This window comes from Ziziphus jujuba, chromosome 4 (assembly GCF_031755915.1).
Source record: "Ziziphus jujuba cultivar Dongzao chromosome 4, ASM3175591v1".
In the NCBI taxonomy this organism is placed as follows: Eukaryota; Viridiplantae; Streptophyta; class Magnoliopsida; order Rosales; family Rhamnaceae; genus Ziziphus; species Ziziphus jujuba.
The window spans coordinates 25,659,396-25,676,934 of NC_083382.1; the positions used below are offsets into that span (position 1 = coordinate 25,659,396).

A 17,539-nucleotide genomic window follows, 5' to 3' on the forward strand; every position below is an offset into this window, starting at 1 on the left:
GTTTTGTGACTTTTGTCTATTTTGCGCCATCCTTTGCACCATTGTCCAGACATAAAAGTATATGGTAAAAATGATAAATGAGATAAACCATAGAATAATCCTAGATTGTCTTCAACTTGTTTTTGCCATAGATAAACCCTCTAATTTGGAAGAGAATTCTGAGTCTTCGAGGTATTTATCTCCCTTCCACAATTATTGCTCCATACAAATTTATGATTTCTATTTACCTAGTAGGTCTCAAATCCTCTTACTTGTCTTATTCTGTCCTAAAATTTTCCTCCTGAAAACAAAAACCTCTTAAATTTTAATCAGCTTGTAAATTCGTCATAGACATGACTGGGTGGCTCATAAAAAGACATATTTGACGATACAACATATTCTTCCCATTGTCACATTTTGATTTTTTTCCATTGCCAACTTAATTTTTACTTTTGTCTCTTACAAGTTACAACCTTGTAAAGATTATAGGGGCCCAAGTTTAAAAATCTTGATGAAAGTTGAGTTGGGCATCAAAATGTCAAAGCATTTCATTGCATTAGGACTCAAAACTATATACCTAAACAGGAACACAGGTTTAAGAAGCCCAACGAACAATAGGTCAAGCTAAATATATCGAGTGACCCAACATAAGATAACAGCATTGGTCAAAACTCATATATATGGTCAAAAAAATTTGAAGATTGAGGAATATGCATAGTATATTTACGAAAAAATGAAACAATTCTGCGGTCCAAATGGGCCATAAATTGACACTTGAAGAGGCATGCAAGCAGACCATGCCAAATTCTTGGGCCGGATAGAAGTATCAAGGATCTTTAGCTCTCAATGTTTTAGAACGAGCAAGAGAAGGTCCTTCTTAAGTTGGATTTTACACTATCAGAAACAGAGAGATCAACCACCAAAATAAGATGGATTAGAAGCATAAAAAAAAAAAAAAAAAGATTGCTTACAACCCATAAACTGTAATTACAGATCAAGTAATTGCTTTCCAAAGTAGGTCATTAGTTCTGATTGAACCCTCAAATTATCTCTTCTCAAAAGTTAAAATCCCCTAACGAAACCAAAATGAAATTACACTAAAAAAGAAAAAGGGCCCCACAAAAAAAAAAAGTGTGAATCTGAATATACCTTTCTTTACTTTCCTTTTACCATAGTCTGAAAAATTTGTGCGTATGCAACAACACCCATCAAAGCAAAGTTTAGAAGGATGATAAAAGATTTGGGTGAAGAGAATTAGTAGTCCCCATCCTTTTGGTTGTGAGTCTTCTTCAGCATATCCAACTGTTCCACAGAGAAGACACAGCAACCCTGAGAACAGAGCAAGGATTGAGCGACAGGGGAGTTAACCAGAACCTGTAGAAGCTGGTTCCGATTGAGTCTCCCCAAGATCCCAAATACCGAACCGAGATCTCCTCCACGTACAGGAATCGGAATGGAGGAGTGGAAAGGCATGGAATGGAGAGCAGTGAGCTGAGCCTGGAGGAACTTGACGTACTTGTAGGCTTCCTCCAGCATGGTGGCGATATTCATCTTCTTGTCCCAGGGCAACAGTTTCTGCAAGTAGCGAGTCTTGTCGCTCAGCTTCTGGCGTCGCTGCCTGGCCAGTGCGCTGCTGCGCGGGATCATCACCGGAGGGGAAGAAGACGACGAGGCGGTAGCCTCGTCATCCAGTTCCGGTGAGGGTGTGAAGGGCGTGGCGTAGTTGGCCAAGGGGAACGAGTTGAGGGTAAGAGAGTGGTTCTCATGATGGGTGGTTGCCGAGTCCAAGCGGCGGCGTTTATGGAAAGGTGAAAGTAAAGACGGCGGAGGTGGTGAGGAGTCGGTGAGTGGGTCTAGGGAGAGGAGATCCGGTAAGTGGTGGAAGAGGAGAGAGTCGGTGGGCATGAAGTTGAGAGGCGGCTCAGAAAAGACGGCGGGTGTGGTGGGTGTGGGTGAGTCATCCAAAGACAGAGACAAGGAGGGTTCGAGTTTGGGCAACTTGAGGGTTTGGGAAGCCACTAGGTCAGGGAAGAAGCCGAAAGTGGAAGAAGAGGAAGGAGAAACAGAATAGGGAATGAAGGAGGAAGAGTAAAGAGGAATGGGAATATTGTTAGGATGTGGATTAATAGGCAAGTCTTGTTGTTGTTGTTGTTGTTGTTGTTGTTGGAGTTGGAGTTGGAGTTGGGGAAGAAGAAGATCATGAGGCATTAAGCTACAGAAATCAATATCAGGGTTAGAAGAGGTGGTGAGCAAGGAGAGGAGGCTGATGCCGGAGAACATGGCGTCCATGGAAGAGGGATCGTCCATACTTGTATCTCCTCCGGCAGTAACAGGGAAGCTCTGGTGTTGGGAAAAACCACCCGAATGCAAAAGCAAATCCCTCTCCATTTCTCTCTCTCTCTCTCTCTCAACTGCACGCACACACATGTAGGAGAGCATTATGATTATGTGTGTATACATATATATATATATATATATATAGAGAGAGAGAGAGAGAGAGAGAGAGATAGTAGCTCTGTGTGTGTCTCAGTCTGTCTTTTTTTATGTGGGTGACTTGGGCGAGGCTGTCTTTTTATCACTCTCACAGTCACAGTCACAGTCTCTCACCTGGGCGTTACGAGGGGGAAGGGGATGGGAGGGGAGCGGGGGAGGTGGTGACGTGGAATTTAAGGCGGCTACTGGGAATATTGGAGGGAGGGTGATTGGGCTCCGTACTATTTTGGGAGCGAGCGAGGAGGGAAAAGGGAGGGTGGGGTGGGACCACGTAACCGCCCGTACGGAATAAAAAGGTATTTAGCATGGAATTGAAAACCGACGGTTTGGCTGGGTGGGGGTGATCATGACTCTTTTTATCTTATGAGGTGGTGTGGATGTGGTGGGCTCTCTTTCTTTCTTAATGGTAAAATGATAAATAATCAGCATAATCTTCTTTTTGTCATTTTCTGAAATGCATATGCATTATGCAGACGCAGTTTCAGGCATTGCCGGTTACCCCCCAATTCTTTTAATTTGAAAGCCATCGGCTGGCCTCAGCTGTTTTCTGCCAACTTTCACTGGTGGTGGGAGTACCCCTTGTCTACCTGTACGACTACGGGAATGCAATGTTGTCTGTCCTCTTACAGTGATTAGGTCGGCCAAACGGTTTACACTGCACGCCTCACATAATACACTCTTTTTAACTCTTTTCCTTATTTACGGTAATGCCATTATGAGGTTTATCCTTTTCTTTTCTTTTTCTTTTTTTTTCTTTTTTTTCAACTTTCCTCACATACAAAACAAAATAAAATCACACCAATACCCTAATAATTTAAAAAAAAATAAAAAAAATATATATATATATATATACATATATATAAAAGGACAAATTAGCTTTTCTTTTTTTCTTTTTTTTTGGGTAAATAAAGGACAAATTAGTTGGCGGCCAACAAAGAGGGAGACACAATGGCCCAAGTGTAACGGCCATTTATATTTCTTTTCTTGCTCATATATTAATATTTGCATCATAACGATGTTGTTTTAAGACCCTCGTGTATTTACTTCGTAACAGATTGGATTTTCCCTACAGATTGTAAGCATATGCTTATCAAAACTGTTGTTAATTACATATCACATGTTACACCGCAAAAATTATGAAAGCTATAAATAACTTGCACACAGCCTTTGGGACATTTCCTTTTCTTTTCTTTTCTTTTCTTTTTCCCTTCTATATTTCCTTCTTTCAATTAGATCAAGGGGAAAACAAATGGCTCTAACACTAGATAATGAATTACAATTACAAAGATTAAAAAAGAAATAGAAAAAAACTGTACACAATAATGAAGAAAGCACTAGTGCAACGGGTAATGCTTTCAAATGATTTACCCACCATCAAACAGGGGCAAATGTGACCTAGAATTGAGAGATCATACTGAAACAATTAATGAATTGGCCGGTAATCCTGCCGGATGCCCAAAGACAACTTCTATCGATCCCACATTGCCTGATATATTGCAGGCCTGTGCTTTAACCAATGCACCATCTCCCTGTCCAATGGAGAATTACTTATCACAGAATCTAGCATAGGACTGCCAAGAACTTTTGGATTGCCCTTGAATGACCATATTCGATCCTTGGGCCAAGGTCTTTGCGGCTGCTTCTCCTGGATATTCAACCAGATGGATTAAGTAACACAAATATTATTGAAGAAAATTACAAGATCAAAATTCATCATCAAGGAAGAAAAAATCTTCAACTTCCTGAAAGCAGAAATATCAAAATTACTAATAACTGTTCAACTCCATTACTTTGGATTAGGATTTCCTAATTCAGGATAAAAGTACAACTCAAAATGAAGCAACCAGGTCAAAGGACAGTTAGAGTCCATTCACCAACCTATTTATATTCATATGCAAATTTTTACTAAGGTTGGGTAGCCAGTCCAAGACTAACCACCTAAATATTTGGTTTCCATCAGCTAATCTGTCTCATCAACCACGTTATAAGCACAAAGTTCAGCTTTAATAAATTAGACAAATTTGTCTAAATGTACTCTTCTGAAATGGCTCTATACTCCAATAGACATCGTCTACTAATAATATAGACAGCAATAATTAAAGAACCTCTGGAAAGGATCACAACTAAAATAGGCATGCATTTGAACCTGCTAAGGCAGCACTTCAACGACCATGACTACAAATATGGTATCTTTCTTGAGACAAATAGCATACATGTAGACAAATCAGAAGTTCTCCTGAAAATAATGCAGTGCAGATAAATACGACGACAAATATACTGATATATTGTGCCTATAAACCAGATTCCTAGAATGGCAAGCAAAGGAAAGAGTGGCATCAGACATGTTTTTTCAAAGAACCCAAAGCACCAAAAATTAGAATGAAAAATTAGAACTCACCATCCTTGCCAGCATAAATCTCACTGTCCTAGGGCCATAAACACGCTGTCGAGAAGGCTTCTGAGCCTTGGCATAAAAGGAACCAATATCAGGCAATGACAAGCAACCCCGACTATCTCTGGCCAGGCTACTATCTGGGTCAGCATTAGTCTGATTGTGCCAAAAAATCAGCTGCCCTAAACAATAATTCTCCCCATATGTCTTCTTATACTCCTGAAAATCCGACCCAAATTCATCTTTACACTTGGGGCCCAAGTCAAGTGGACTAATGTATACTGGTGGAGAAGTTACGGCTTTGTATTCCTGAATACACATGTAAGTTTTATTTTAAATAAAAATAACAGTTAAATGTGCTGGAGGCAGAAAACCATGGTTATTAGTTCATATTAGCAGGACATACCCGTATTCTGAAAAAACACTTTGTGTAAGCATAAGTATGGATCAAGTCTGCAGCAGCATCATGCCGAGACTTATATGTACATGGAAGATCTCGGACTTCATCCCTTAACCTTGAGAAGAAATAGCAAGCACAAAAGAGGTTTAACATCTAAAAGGTCAAAGCATAATTGTAAAAATAGCTCAAGTGCATGCTGCTTACCATAACAAAGATTTTTTAAGTTCTTTCTGAATGTCTTCAGAACCTGATGGATCGTGGGCATGAATCTTGGACTTCAAATCATTTAGTGTTTTTTCCTCCACATGAGGAGCCAAGCTCTGAAGAAGTTCCTCAACAAGTGAACCCTCCCCCTTCCAGAGGAAGAAAACAGCTTCTTCGAGACTCAACTTCTCCAGAGGAGGTGGAGCATTCTTTGGGTTGCCAAAAATGCATCTCATAACATACCTGACCTGCAAATATCAGGTAGCATATAAAATCTGATATGGCCATGGATCAAATTGTGATGACTTTTTTATTAAAGCAGGTATGCAGAATCTACAAATTAAATCTCATAAAGTGCACAAAATCTCAGACATGTATAGTCCCAAAACTCCAAACCATCAAATCCATACAAAAATATCAAGCAAGTTTTGAGAGGTTGGCTTCAAAACTTGGAAGTACAATTTACAGTGATACAAAGAGCATGAAAAACTAGGTTTTGTTTTCTTTTAAAGATAAGGGCCGAATAAGTTGAAAAAACCACTAAATCAAAATCATCTTGCAACTCCCGTGTCTAAATTGAGTATGTACATAGATGATGCTACCATACCCTCTATAAACTACACAAATTATACCACAGGATATGCACTCTAAATGGGTTAAATTAACTATGTTTGCCCTATTTCCCCACACAACCACCCCACCCTCCCCCCCCCCCCCCCCCAAAAAAAACAAAAGAAAAAAACCAAAAAAAAAGTGATTTTACGTGATTTGCATTGTCTTAAAGGAATACTCTCATATGAAGATGACCTTCACCGTTGAACATGATTTCATCTAATGGTCCATGACTTTGTGTCATATCTATATATTAATCAAGGTAAAAAAAATAAATAAATAAATAAATAAAAAAATGCAGCAAAGCAATATGGATACGAGCATTTTTACAAAAAGGAAGTAAGCAAGCACCTTGTCAAGAGTAACTGCCAAATTCTGAAGCCTTTGGTTGTAAACACCCTCAGCCTGTCTCATGCAAAAAGCAGACATATCAAACAATAAATCCAAGAACACACCCACAAAAAGTTGCAAATGGAGACAGAGACTAAGCATTCAACAACGTTACCTGAACCTCGGCATCAGACTTCTCAACATCCAGACAAATATCTGAAAAATATTTTCTTTTTTCTTCCAAATTATGCTTTAGGATCTCTTCAGGAAGCTTAGTTCTTTCGAAATTTATGAACCTCACCTTTAACAAAAATAAATTGTAAGGAAAACAAATAACTAAGAGAAATTACTACCTAGAATGAAATAAGTAACTGCAAGATGGCATACCAGGCGAGCCGAATATGCAACAAGCCAATCTGGCAACCCACCAAGCAAACAATTGCCTAAACCAGCCCTTCCCAAGTCAAGATAATCCTCTTCCGACACTGAATTTATATCACAAGCTTCTAGCATCAATTGATGTCGATCCAGAATTCCATGCCACTCCTCAAGCACCTGATAGAAATGAAAGACATTCTAGTTAACTGAAACTAAAACAAAACAGAAACCCAAGGGAGAAACACACCAACACATGCCTTGGGGGACAAACATTCAGAAGGTAGAGAAGTTAGGACCCCCAAAAGAACCTGACCTCCAAGATATAAAACTGTAGCAATTATAAATTTTCATACCTTTTGAAAAGCCCCTTCGCCAGTCAAATTCAAGTAGCTTCCCCGGCAGACTTGGCTGCCACACAAACAAACAGACGCTTCATATTCTTCCTTGCTCTGTTGCAAAAATGAAGGGAGACTAATGGTTATTTATCACACTAGATCAACCTATAGATATACATATAAATAATATATATGTGTGTGTGTGTATGAAACTACAAACTGTTTTCAAGTGGAACACAAAGCAGACTAGGCCAACGAGACTCACCTCTGTAACAGAATTATAATCGAATGTGATCTCCTCACCATTGCGAATTGGGCGTAGAGTATAAATTCCAATCTGGTAATGACCATCTACAGCAGTAACCCTGCATTCAATAAGCAGGGATTTGTCAGAGACCTTGATAAGGTATATGGTTTACCAGTATTATCAAAAATCAAGCAAGCAATTACAAATGGAAAACAATATACAAGAAATTTAACTTCTAGGTTGCAATTTCAAAAAGGAACAAAAGGAGAAAAATATGATGAAGATGCATGATGATGGCCAGAGAACTTACTTTGCTTCACAATTAGGCCGACACGAGTGACAAATTCGACTTGCATAATTCGCCTTATGCATGGCATCAACAACAACTAAATCATATCCATCAGCATCACCCTGCCAGATACCAACAAATAATCAGATGACATATTCAATAAAGCAAAGAATATAGAAATTTTGTTGAAATTTGAGCACCTTAGGCCTCTCAAGATAAATGTTGTAAAACTCTGGAGCTGGATCTTTATTATTTTTTTGAAAAGAGCGAATCCCATCTTGCTTTTCAAACCACTTCCAAACAGGATAGACCTATCAAATTTATTTTCAAGGGCGGAACAAACAAAATATCTTAGAATTCCAGAATTATAGAACGTGTGAGGAATATTAGCTATAGCAAGAAACCAAAAGCAAGAAGAATAAAAAACATCATGAGGAATCGCTCACATTATCAATATAAAGCATAATGGACTCTATAAATATCAATGTAAAATGCACAAATCAATAATAGATATTTGTTGCAAAAGAACAGCGTAAGAAAAACTATTGGTGCAAATCATAATTATCGCCATACCATTAAAAATTATAGAATACACAGAGAAACTTAAGCTTAATAAAAAAAAAAAATGCTTATGGGAATTGAATAAAAATACTTAACATTAGAGGACTATAATCATCTCTCATGCACTTATAAGCAGTCATAACAAAATAGGACTCAACATATTCTAGTTAAGAAAATCAACTGAGATCAGTAAATTTTCAAACTATGCCACATTGTACAGGATCATTCTTTCACCATTGCAGTAAGAAGGTACACCCTATAGATGCAGTGTGGATGTGTTGACACATGACAAATGAAGAAGTGCAAGAAACCTAGACAAACTATCTCCAAGCTCCCAGGTTCCTAATAAGAATGTATCAAAACTTTTACCAGAACATGCCCACTAAAAAGTGATAAGTCGTGTGATTGCACTAACAACCCTACCAAAATCGAGACAGATGATGATTTAAACATGTAATTATTAACCTTAGAAACATATAACACAACAATTGGAAGATGAAACTTTTTTCCTAGAACTAATTTCAATAAATAAATATGAACCATACCTCTCCCAAAAACTCAACAACAAAATCTTCCACTCCAAAACCACCTTCTTTGTTGCAAACAACTCCAAGCCCCTGATCAATGTTAACCAGTAGACAATTACAAAAGACAAACAATCAGGATATAAGTAGACAAACATCCACAAAATAAATCACAAAGGAAAAGAAATAGGTTAAAGCTGTTGCAATAAAGAGTATTGCGCACATACCTTTCTATAAGCAACATATTTGTCATCATGGCGGCTATCCATGGCCTTCAAGATACCCTGACACAAACCCACAGTTTTCAAATCTCTATTCTCCTCGGCAGCTTTCCAAATTTCTTCAATAACAGGCCGCAACGAAAACATCATGGGAGTATTTCCAGTCCCAGTGAAGTGCCTAACTTGCTTATTGAGCGTGCGAAGGAGAACATCTTCAATAAACACATGCTTATCCTCAAGGTTCCAATCCAATTCCTCTGGCATTGAATCAAGTAAAAGATTGTGGGTGTAGGGATCAATTCCATAAACTTCTTGCTCAATAACCTCACCTCCAAGCTGTTTTCTGGGCTTATAATCCTTGACTTCAGGAAGTTCCATATCCGTCTCCTCAGTTCCATTCTTTTGTGCATTAAGCTTCTCAACATAATCATCAGGTAACGATACTTGCATCTTCCGCTTTACTTCCTCCTCATCTGCTACAATTACGTATTGATCAATAACTTCATATTTTCTTGTAACAGGAGGAACCAGGCTTGCTTTTGTCATACGAGCACCCCATTCACGATCTTCAGTCATAGAATCCAAACCCTCATCAAGTGTGAAGTATCCATCTCCTCTGGATAATCCAGATCGACCTTCTGATTTGTCACTTTCAGTATCTGAGATGGTACTCTCAGTATCGCCTTTGCTATCATCAGATGTCCTGTCAAGATCATCAGAAGTATCACTTTCTGAATCCATAGATTTTTTATTCAATCTGGATAACCGCCTTCTGATTTCTCGGTCAGATGCATCCTCTCCAAAATCTAAACCACCATTCATGAAGGAAATTCCATTGCTCCTACTCAAGTACTTCCTTTCAGTTACTTTATTGAGCTTCTTTTTATACTTGCTACTAGATGAATCATCTTCCCATGACTTGAACATCTCATCTTTTTCATAAGAAGGCTTAGACCCCTCTTCCAAACGTGTTGCCAGTTGAATAAATAATGTAATAATACGATTCATGTCTCCGGCATCACCCCGATTCTTTGCTCTGCATCAAGACAGTAATCATATAAGCTACAGAACAAAGCGAGCTATTTATCCATTTTCAATAGAAGCCCTAAAGTTTGAAGAACAAAGGAGAGGGGCAGGGGAAGAGAGCAACAAAAGAATAACTTACTTTATAGCATCACGACACATTCGACTGATGTCCTCCTTGACAGAGCTTAATCCACGACCAATATAATAACCCTTTTTCATTTTATCCTGAATTTCTGCAACCTGCTCAACAAGGAGAGTATAGAACTTGACATAAACAAATTGTTATAAAAACATCTCCCATATCCACACACACAGAGAGAGAGAGAGAGAGAGAGAGAGAAGAAGACTAGCACGTACCTTGGGCACAAAGAAGTCAACGGTATTCTCCTTCATGATATCCTTCAAACTTGAAGCCAGAAATTCTTCCATCCTTTTATACCCATTTTCAGATTTCTTAATTGACCATTGTCTCATACGGGCATCCCTAGATAGTATGGATGAGGACCTTCGAGCATCAAAAAGTTTAGAACGTTTGTATAAATTTCTTAATTGATTTGATGAGTCTCTCTTATTCACACTATCAAAATATTGTTTTAGATCACCAAAATCATCAGTATCACCACCCAGACCCTTAACCTTGTAAGCCGATGAAGATTTGTCAGTGATCTGCTTCAGACTCCTTACTTTACAATGTGAGTCATCAAAATTCTTCATACCACGTGAATTACGGCTCTTAATCCAGTTCACATTCTGAAATTTAAGGACCAACTCTGAAAACTGGCTGCAACCCCTAATATCTATAGTAGACAAAGAAGGGAGTGAACAAAGAGTTTCTTCAAGTGTGCTGGAGGAGATGTTGATGCAGCCAGTTAAAAGAACAGAATTGATCTTATCTTTGCCATAACCACTCTGCAAACAAACATTAACATTAAAATTGGCAGAGACAAAACATAATCCCCACTATTCTGCAATTATAAAAAAAGTAAAACCTACCATAATGTTCAAGAAGATGGAGTCAGTGCAATTAGGCCCCAAACATGACAAGTCAATCTGTCTGGAAATATCCTTGTAAAACCTGACAGCAGCTCTCCAGTGCTTGCAAGTCAAAGAAGCAATATAAAGGGATTTCACATCAGATCTCAAAAAATGAAAGACCCTTGCCAGAACATGGCCATCCAATAAACCCCAGCTTCCAATCTCTGAGACAGAAGTTAGACTCTCTTCACAGTAGAAGGATGAATCACCACATAAATCATCAAATGTTGATTCTTCCTTTTGAATTGTCTGCACATCCTCATCAATTTCATAATCATCTTCGCTTTCATACAGAATTCGAGCTCTTTTGGCCGAACGTGCATCACCTTCTGCAGCAACCCATTTCGCCCATACCCAAGTACATACATAAATGAATTAGAATATACTAAGATACATATGGATGAAAATTACATACATAAACCACAGCAAGCAGTGACGAGATATTCAAGAAAAAAGTTCAAGAACAAGGAAAAAGACAGCAAAAGAAGATAACTGCCTATGAATTGCCAGATAACTGCCTATGAAGTGACAGAAACTAGGAATTAATTTAGTACACAGGTGCAGAAATACCAGTACACCCTAAGCATGCTAGAAAATTGAAAGATCAACTAAAGAACAGGAAAGAGACACAATTACAGGATGACAGAAACTGTTAAAAATAGGAATTCATGTAAGTTAAACCAAATAAAACCCAAATAAAACAGGAAAGGAAATAGGTAGAAGAATGAGTGTAAAAAACAAGTTACAGTAGTGAACACATGCAATATGAGAGAAACGGAATAAACTGACTCATATATTTGCAATAGAAACAGCAATTGCACATAACCAAAATGACTTAGGTTGCTGCCTGTCTAAAGGTTGCAATAGGTTTTATCCACTAAAGCGCACCAACATGAGAAGAAAACAAAAGAAAAATTTGTCATACCTCATTCATCCTGAAATTAATTTTTCTTTTAGCTAAAACCAAATTTGGGAGATAGGAATATTTAAAAGGGCTACTCTATACCTGCTTTCCAGTAAACATGCTTCTCCATCTCTTTCTTTGGTTGTTTTGCATTAATCCATGGATCTAAAACCTCATTTATAGCTGCAGCAAATTCCCGGGTCTTGTATGATTTCATCACCCATTCATGTAGCTTTCCACGGGTATATCCAATGAACTGAGGGTGCAGGTTGTGAAATAAACTGGGCTTTGGATCACCCTGAGATTGCTTCATAGGAGGTCCAGAAGAATCACCTGCATTTTTCTGCTGAATCTTGGCAGTAGCGTCAGAAGTCTCCGCTGCAGAAGTAACTGAAACCCAGACTCTATCAAATTTACGGAAAACACTGCTATATTTTTGGATAGTTCCTTGATCCACCAAGGCCTGTAGCTCCGAAAACGTTGAAGGTCCTTGTTCGTGTCCAGCACCATCAAGGTAAAACCATTCACCCAAATGTAACTGCAAGTCATCAACTGTGCAAATTCGATCTTTTGGGGTGTTAATTGATGCAGTGCATTTCAAAGAGCCCTGCAAACCTTGATCACTTATAGTTCTTGATTGAATATCACCTTCTGCTGACGATCTCTTGCCATCACTACTAGCAGAATATGACCGAGAAGCCCTCGAAGAATGCCTCAATTTTCCACGAACTTTCATGTGAGGCTCAGAAACAAATGAACCATGGTCTTGAACCACACATGCATTTATCCTGACTACGGGTAGAATTGTTCCTTTCACTCCTCTAGTGACAGTAGGCTTACTTTGAATTGATCTATTCATGCCACTGCAATCACTCCTGTCATCTGGTGTTGTAAAGGCCCAAGGAGGTAGATCCAGCCTTCTGCTATGTGAAGGATAATATAATTCATCTTTCCGAAGCCACCGAGGGTCCTCACACCCAGACTTTGGCATCTGACATAATGGAAAACCATCATTGATCACAAATTTCTTTCTAGAAGATCTATCTTGGGCAGCTTCATCATTCCGCTTCCAATCACCACCCTTACATGACCATCTACCTGAAAACCAGTCAACAGAATCACCATGTGTAAAACCTTGATCCTTGTCCAAGGGTGCGTTGGATCTGGATTCTGCCATTTCTTGTAATTTGTTATCAAAATAAAATGATGATTCATCAATTGCCGGATCATCCTGTTCACTGCTGAGACCGGGATTCAAAGTAAAACCTGCAAGTGCAAAGAATGGACTTTTCAATGAGATACACGTGATGAGGTGCATAGACATGTATTAGTACATTTATTTGATGTATAAATAGTAACTCGTTCAACTCAACTATAACAGGGAAATTACTTAACTCAGGTATAAGTAAGTAAAATCCATGTGATGTTCAAATTCAACTTCCATAAAATGTAAACCAAAATATGTCTAATTTTAACTTCCTGTATGTGACAGAAAAGTTTAAATGCAAATAATGAAAGTGAGTCAATGAGCAGAACTTCCAAAAGATGGAATGCTCTCCTACAAGATAACCTAAAATGGTTAGAGCTTATCTGTCCAGAACAAATAAATAGAAGTACATGCATACATGTTTGTTTATGTATTTATGTGCATGAAATACATAAATCAGTTGCAACCAACACATACCTTCTATTTTTCCCCATCCATCCCACTGTGCATGTTCAAAAGTCATTTGTAGTACTTCTGCAGGATGATAAGTTCAAAAAAAAAGGGAAATTTAGAAATTTCTGAACCCAAACAAATAAATAATTGAAATGTACAATAAGTTATGACAACATAACTGCAATTATCAACAAAAGGTAAAAATAAAATAAAATAAGAAACAAATGTACCTCCAACAGCTTCAAGCTCTTTGCCAGGAATAACTGTGAAACCATCCAAGAGAGCACCAACCCTTTTATCAATGTGGAAATCTTCTACAGGCTCAAAAGCCGCTTCACTGCCATCTGGTTGCCGCGAAATGACTGCCATTTCCTCGGCAGTCAGAATACCAGAGTGACCAACATCGCCATTATCTGCCAGTACATTACCAGAAGCTTCTGGAGGGTTCACCAACTTGGTTATAGAATCTGAGACAATGAATGGGAAATTCACAGTCACCAACGGGGAAACTGCATTTTCAACTGTTACCCACCTATCACTGTCCAAATGCTTGACCATATGATCAGGCATTAATGCCCCTTCTTCCACAAGTGCCTTGAGATCACATAACTTAGACGGCCCACGTTCCACACCAAAATAATCAAGGTAAAACCATTTCCCTGTGGATGAATCAGTAACCACTGAGACATGTGGAGGTGTGTCGCTAATATCCATATCTTCTTCCATAGAAGGTACCTCTTCAAGTGGAATTCCACTTATATGAGAAGTTTCTTTGCAATTTACACTTGGGCTTTCTAACTGCTCCTCTTTGTGAACCTCAGAAGTTGCATTGGTCTCTATAGATTCACTGATATTGGGAATAGTGCTCTTATCCTGAGATTCTTTAACAGAGGAATATGAATCTTTTACATTAGATTCCCTCTGGACCAGCTTATCTTCTTGTCCTTTGTTACCATACTGGGAGTTGCGCTTTTCAGTTGATCCAACTTTCCTACCTATTTCCCGATGGTTATTAGGCTTGGTACGATCATGCGGGGACCGCTCCAAATAGTTTGGAGTGCGATCTCTCCGATCATGGTGTCGGGGCCGGTCTTGTGGGGTAAGACTACGGTTTCTATGATCAAACTGACGACAATATGGTGATCTCTCACGACCATATGGTGACCTCTCACGACCATATGGGGATCTCTCCCGGCGGCCTGGACTCCGATCCTGGTGATCATAATACCGGCCCCTGTCACGTGGGGACCGCTCCATATGACCTGGAGTTCGCCCATGCCTGTCGTAGACAACTCTGGAAGTCAACGTAGATTCATAATGCCTGGAGTACTTTTCAGATGAAGATAGTCTAGATGAAGAAGAATTTCTATAAGACCTCTCTACAGAATGGCGTGAATGGTGTTCTGCATGAACAGAACGACTGCTGTCATCAGAAAGCCTCCTACTTTTTAAACCTGCATAATCTCCATAATCACCATAGTGTTTGCGCTCACTGACATCTGAATCAGTACCATATCGCTTCAACCTATTACCAGTCGAGTGTTCCCTTCCATGATTCTTACCGTTGTTGCACTCATTCTTATATAAAACTTCCTCGTCAACAATTTTCGAACTGATCCTTATATTCCTATCCAGGCCACTCTCCCACCTGGAAGTATTCTTGAAGTGCTGAATCCCACTCCTACTAAATTCTTTCCTTCTAAAAGCATCATCACTCATATTTGAATACCTTCCAGAAGGTGGCGTGCGCTCATGCTCAAACTTCCAACCTTTGTCCTTACCTGGGTCATACCTGCGCATTTTATTGTAATTGTAATCATCTCTGGCCACTTCTCCTTTCTGCCATCTGTCAGGAATGAACTCTCCTTTCTCAATTTCATCTCTCGGTGGTGGCCTCCACGACCCAAATTCAATTTCACCTTTCTTGCTCTTCTCTGAAATTATTATCTCCCCCTTCTCCACATCCCCTCGTCGCCATTTACCAGGAATGAACTCTCCCTTCTCTGCATCAGTTTTCCTCCATTTCTCACCAGCAATCTCTCCTTTCTCAATATCATTTCTCCTAGACTTCTCTGGCACAAATTCCCCATTTTCCACTTCACCCTTGGGCCATTTCAAAGTCCCCAACTCACCTTCCTCTACTTCCTCCTTCTCCTCGCAATTGTTGCCGTTCTCAACTTCCCTAGCACTGCTCTTCCCACCTCTGTCCAATCCCAGTTGACTTCTCTCTGATTCCCCGTTGTTCCTCGAGACCTCTTCTTTCTTGGGCTTCATCTTCTTCTTCTTTCTCTCTGGGTCAGCCAACTTGACTGACTTGGTACTGAACCCATTGTTGTTAGCGTTCTTGCCTCCGCAAATCGCAGTCTTCTCCGGAATTGGAAACCTCTCCATGATGTTATGTTGCAAACGCATGCATGCCACGCCTCCATCGCCCATGGAAATCCCAACTCTCTTCGCCGAAATTCAAAACCCTAACTGTCCCCTCTCCCGGGGCTATCGATGCTCATGCTGCAATTTTCCCTTCGACTCTCTCGCTCGCTTTCGGATCCTTCGCTCCAAATCGAAAACCCTATTTTCACAGAGTCAACAAAAGAAACACCATTAACAACCCAATGTAGGGTTTGCACAAAAAATACAGACACATACATATACTATTCCATCTAAAGAATAAAGCATCAAAACCTCGAATTGAAGAAGCCTCAGTAAATCAAACCCCAAAAACCCAGAAAATTTTATTAACTTTTGCGAAATTCAAAGCGATAAAAAAATTTTACCGAGAAAATTGAAGAGCCTAAATTGCACAGATCGTCAAGATAATCCAGCTACGAACCGAACAACGTGTGAAGATATAGACTTCGACGAACACAGATCGACAAGCGTTGGGAATTGATAGCTGTTTCTCTTCCAGAAAATCGCTCTCTCAGAGTCTCTCTGACACCTCTCTCGCGCTCTCTCTCTCTCTCTCTCTCTCTCTCTCTCGCTCCGCGCAATATCTTTGTGTTTCGCTCTCGTTGTGTTCTTGGTCTGAAAGACGAAACCTTCGTGTTATTATTATTTCTTTTCCTTTTTTTTTTTTTTTTTATCTCCCCCTCTCTTTTGTGATTTTATAGTATTTTTATATTTCCATCTTTGCCCTTTTGCATCTGCGTTTTCCAGTGGTGTAACTGTTGTAAATTCTTAAAGTACGAATCTACCCCCTTCGAAATAGTACACATACGTAGAACAGAAACCACATTTTAGGTACTGTACGGCCTCCCCGTAGGCGGGAAGAGTTTCTGTCGGACTCGAGCTTCAAGACTCAACGCAGAGTTGATTGGGTGAGTTGACTCGGCAATTCCTTTGGTCTAAGTCCCAACACTATTTTTTTACTTTTTCTTTTTTAATTTTGGTCTAATACAAAAATTAAAGTTATGGAGAAAATAAAAATTTAGTTTAATAATATTAAATTTACATACAAATAATTTTACAAATTTATTATCCTAAAATTAAAAGTTGCAAAATCAACCAATAAGTATTTTGAACTTTATTTTCAAAAAAAAAAAAAGTATTTTGAAAATTATTTTTTTTTTTTACTTTCCAAAAACAAAATCAAATTGAATTCTCAACCTTAAACGAGTGAAAATGATAATTTTGACCATATGAGTTGACCATTTTTTTATATCTCCATATGATAGAGACTGAGTTAACTCGGCGACTCGGAAATTGTTGCCTAATCACAACCGCTGCAAATAGTCAGCTACTAGTCCTTTGTTTGCAGTATAGCTTACAAGTGGGGGTAAAATTACAGCAATGTAACTGTAAAATGGAATGTGAAAACGTTGTATAGGAAAGGGAGGTAAAGGGCGAGTTGGTCATTTCGGATTAGTGGGGGTTTATTATGGAAATAGGAAATAGGTCAGGGATATTAATGTAAAATTGGGATGGTTTTGGCGCTCAAGTGGTAGCCAAA

At 39.0% G+C, this 17,539-nt stretch overlaps 2 protein-coding genes across 3 annotated transcripts; both read right to left on the minus strand.

Annotated features, from left to right (window-relative positions):
* Positions 1-573: 573 nt before the first annotated feature.
* On the minus strand, positions 574-2,702 carry LOC107418446 (transcription factor bHLH117). The gene has a single exon (XM_048471159.2). It carries the CDS (start codon positions 2,437-2,439, stop codon positions 1,234-1,236), a length of 1,206 nt encoding a protein of 401 aa, XP_048327116.2. The 5' UTR covers positions 2,440-2,702; the 3' UTR covers positions 574-1,233.
* A 788-nt stretch (positions 2,703-3,490) lies between these two features.
* On the minus strand, positions 3,491-16,666 carry LOC132799065 (histone-lysine N-methyltransferase ATXR3). 2 transcript variants are annotated; one of them, XR_003056039.3, is made up of 21 exons: positions 16,365-16,666; positions 13,821-16,159; positions 13,615-13,671; positions 12,033-13,196; positions 10,985-11,355; positions 10,349-10,900; positions 10,131-10,231; positions 8,972-10,001; positions 8,766-8,837; positions 7,860-7,970; positions 7,681-7,781; positions 7,389-7,488; positions 7,142-7,237; positions 6,798-6,965; positions 6,586-6,711; positions 6,432-6,485; positions 5,469-5,716; positions 5,271-5,379; positions 4,871-5,173; positions 4,619-4,708; positions 3,979-4,117 (listed from the first exon to the last, which is right to left on the minus strand). XR_003056039.3 is itself a non-coding variant. In XM_016027159.4 (20 exons), the coding sequence occupies exons 2-20, from the start codon at positions 16,024-16,026 to the stop codon at positions 3,941-3,943; spliced, it is 7,146 nt and encodes a 2,381-aa protein (XP_015882645.3). In that variant the 5' UTR covers positions 16,027-16,159; positions 16,365-16,666; the 3' UTR covers positions 3,491-3,940. The 2 variants fall into 2 exon arrangements, 1 of the variants encoding a protein (XP_015882645.3); XM_016027159.4 differs by lacking the exon at positions 4,619-4,708 and having other exon boundaries at positions 3,491-4,117.
* Positions 16,667-17,539: the final 873 nt, after the last annotated feature.

Bases quoted from the DNA above. Each gene is read 5' to 3' on its own strand.
- LOC132799065 (XM_016027159.4), bottom strand. From the start codon at position 16,026: ATGGGCGATGGAGGCGTGGCATGCATGCGTTTGCAACATAACATCATG. The intron at 6,966-7,141 runs GTATGAAAATTT...CATTTCTATCAG, and splicing joins GCGAAGGGGCTTTTCAAAAG to GTGCTTGAGGAGTGGCATGG. The intron at 5,380-5,468 runs GTAAGCAGCATG...TTTCTTCTCAAG, and splicing joins CTTAAAAAATCTTTGTTATG to GTTAAGGGATGAAGTCCGAG.
- LOC107418446 (XM_048471159.2), bottom strand. From the start codon at position 2,439: ATGTATACACACATAATCATAATGCTCTCCTACATGTGTGTGCGTGCA.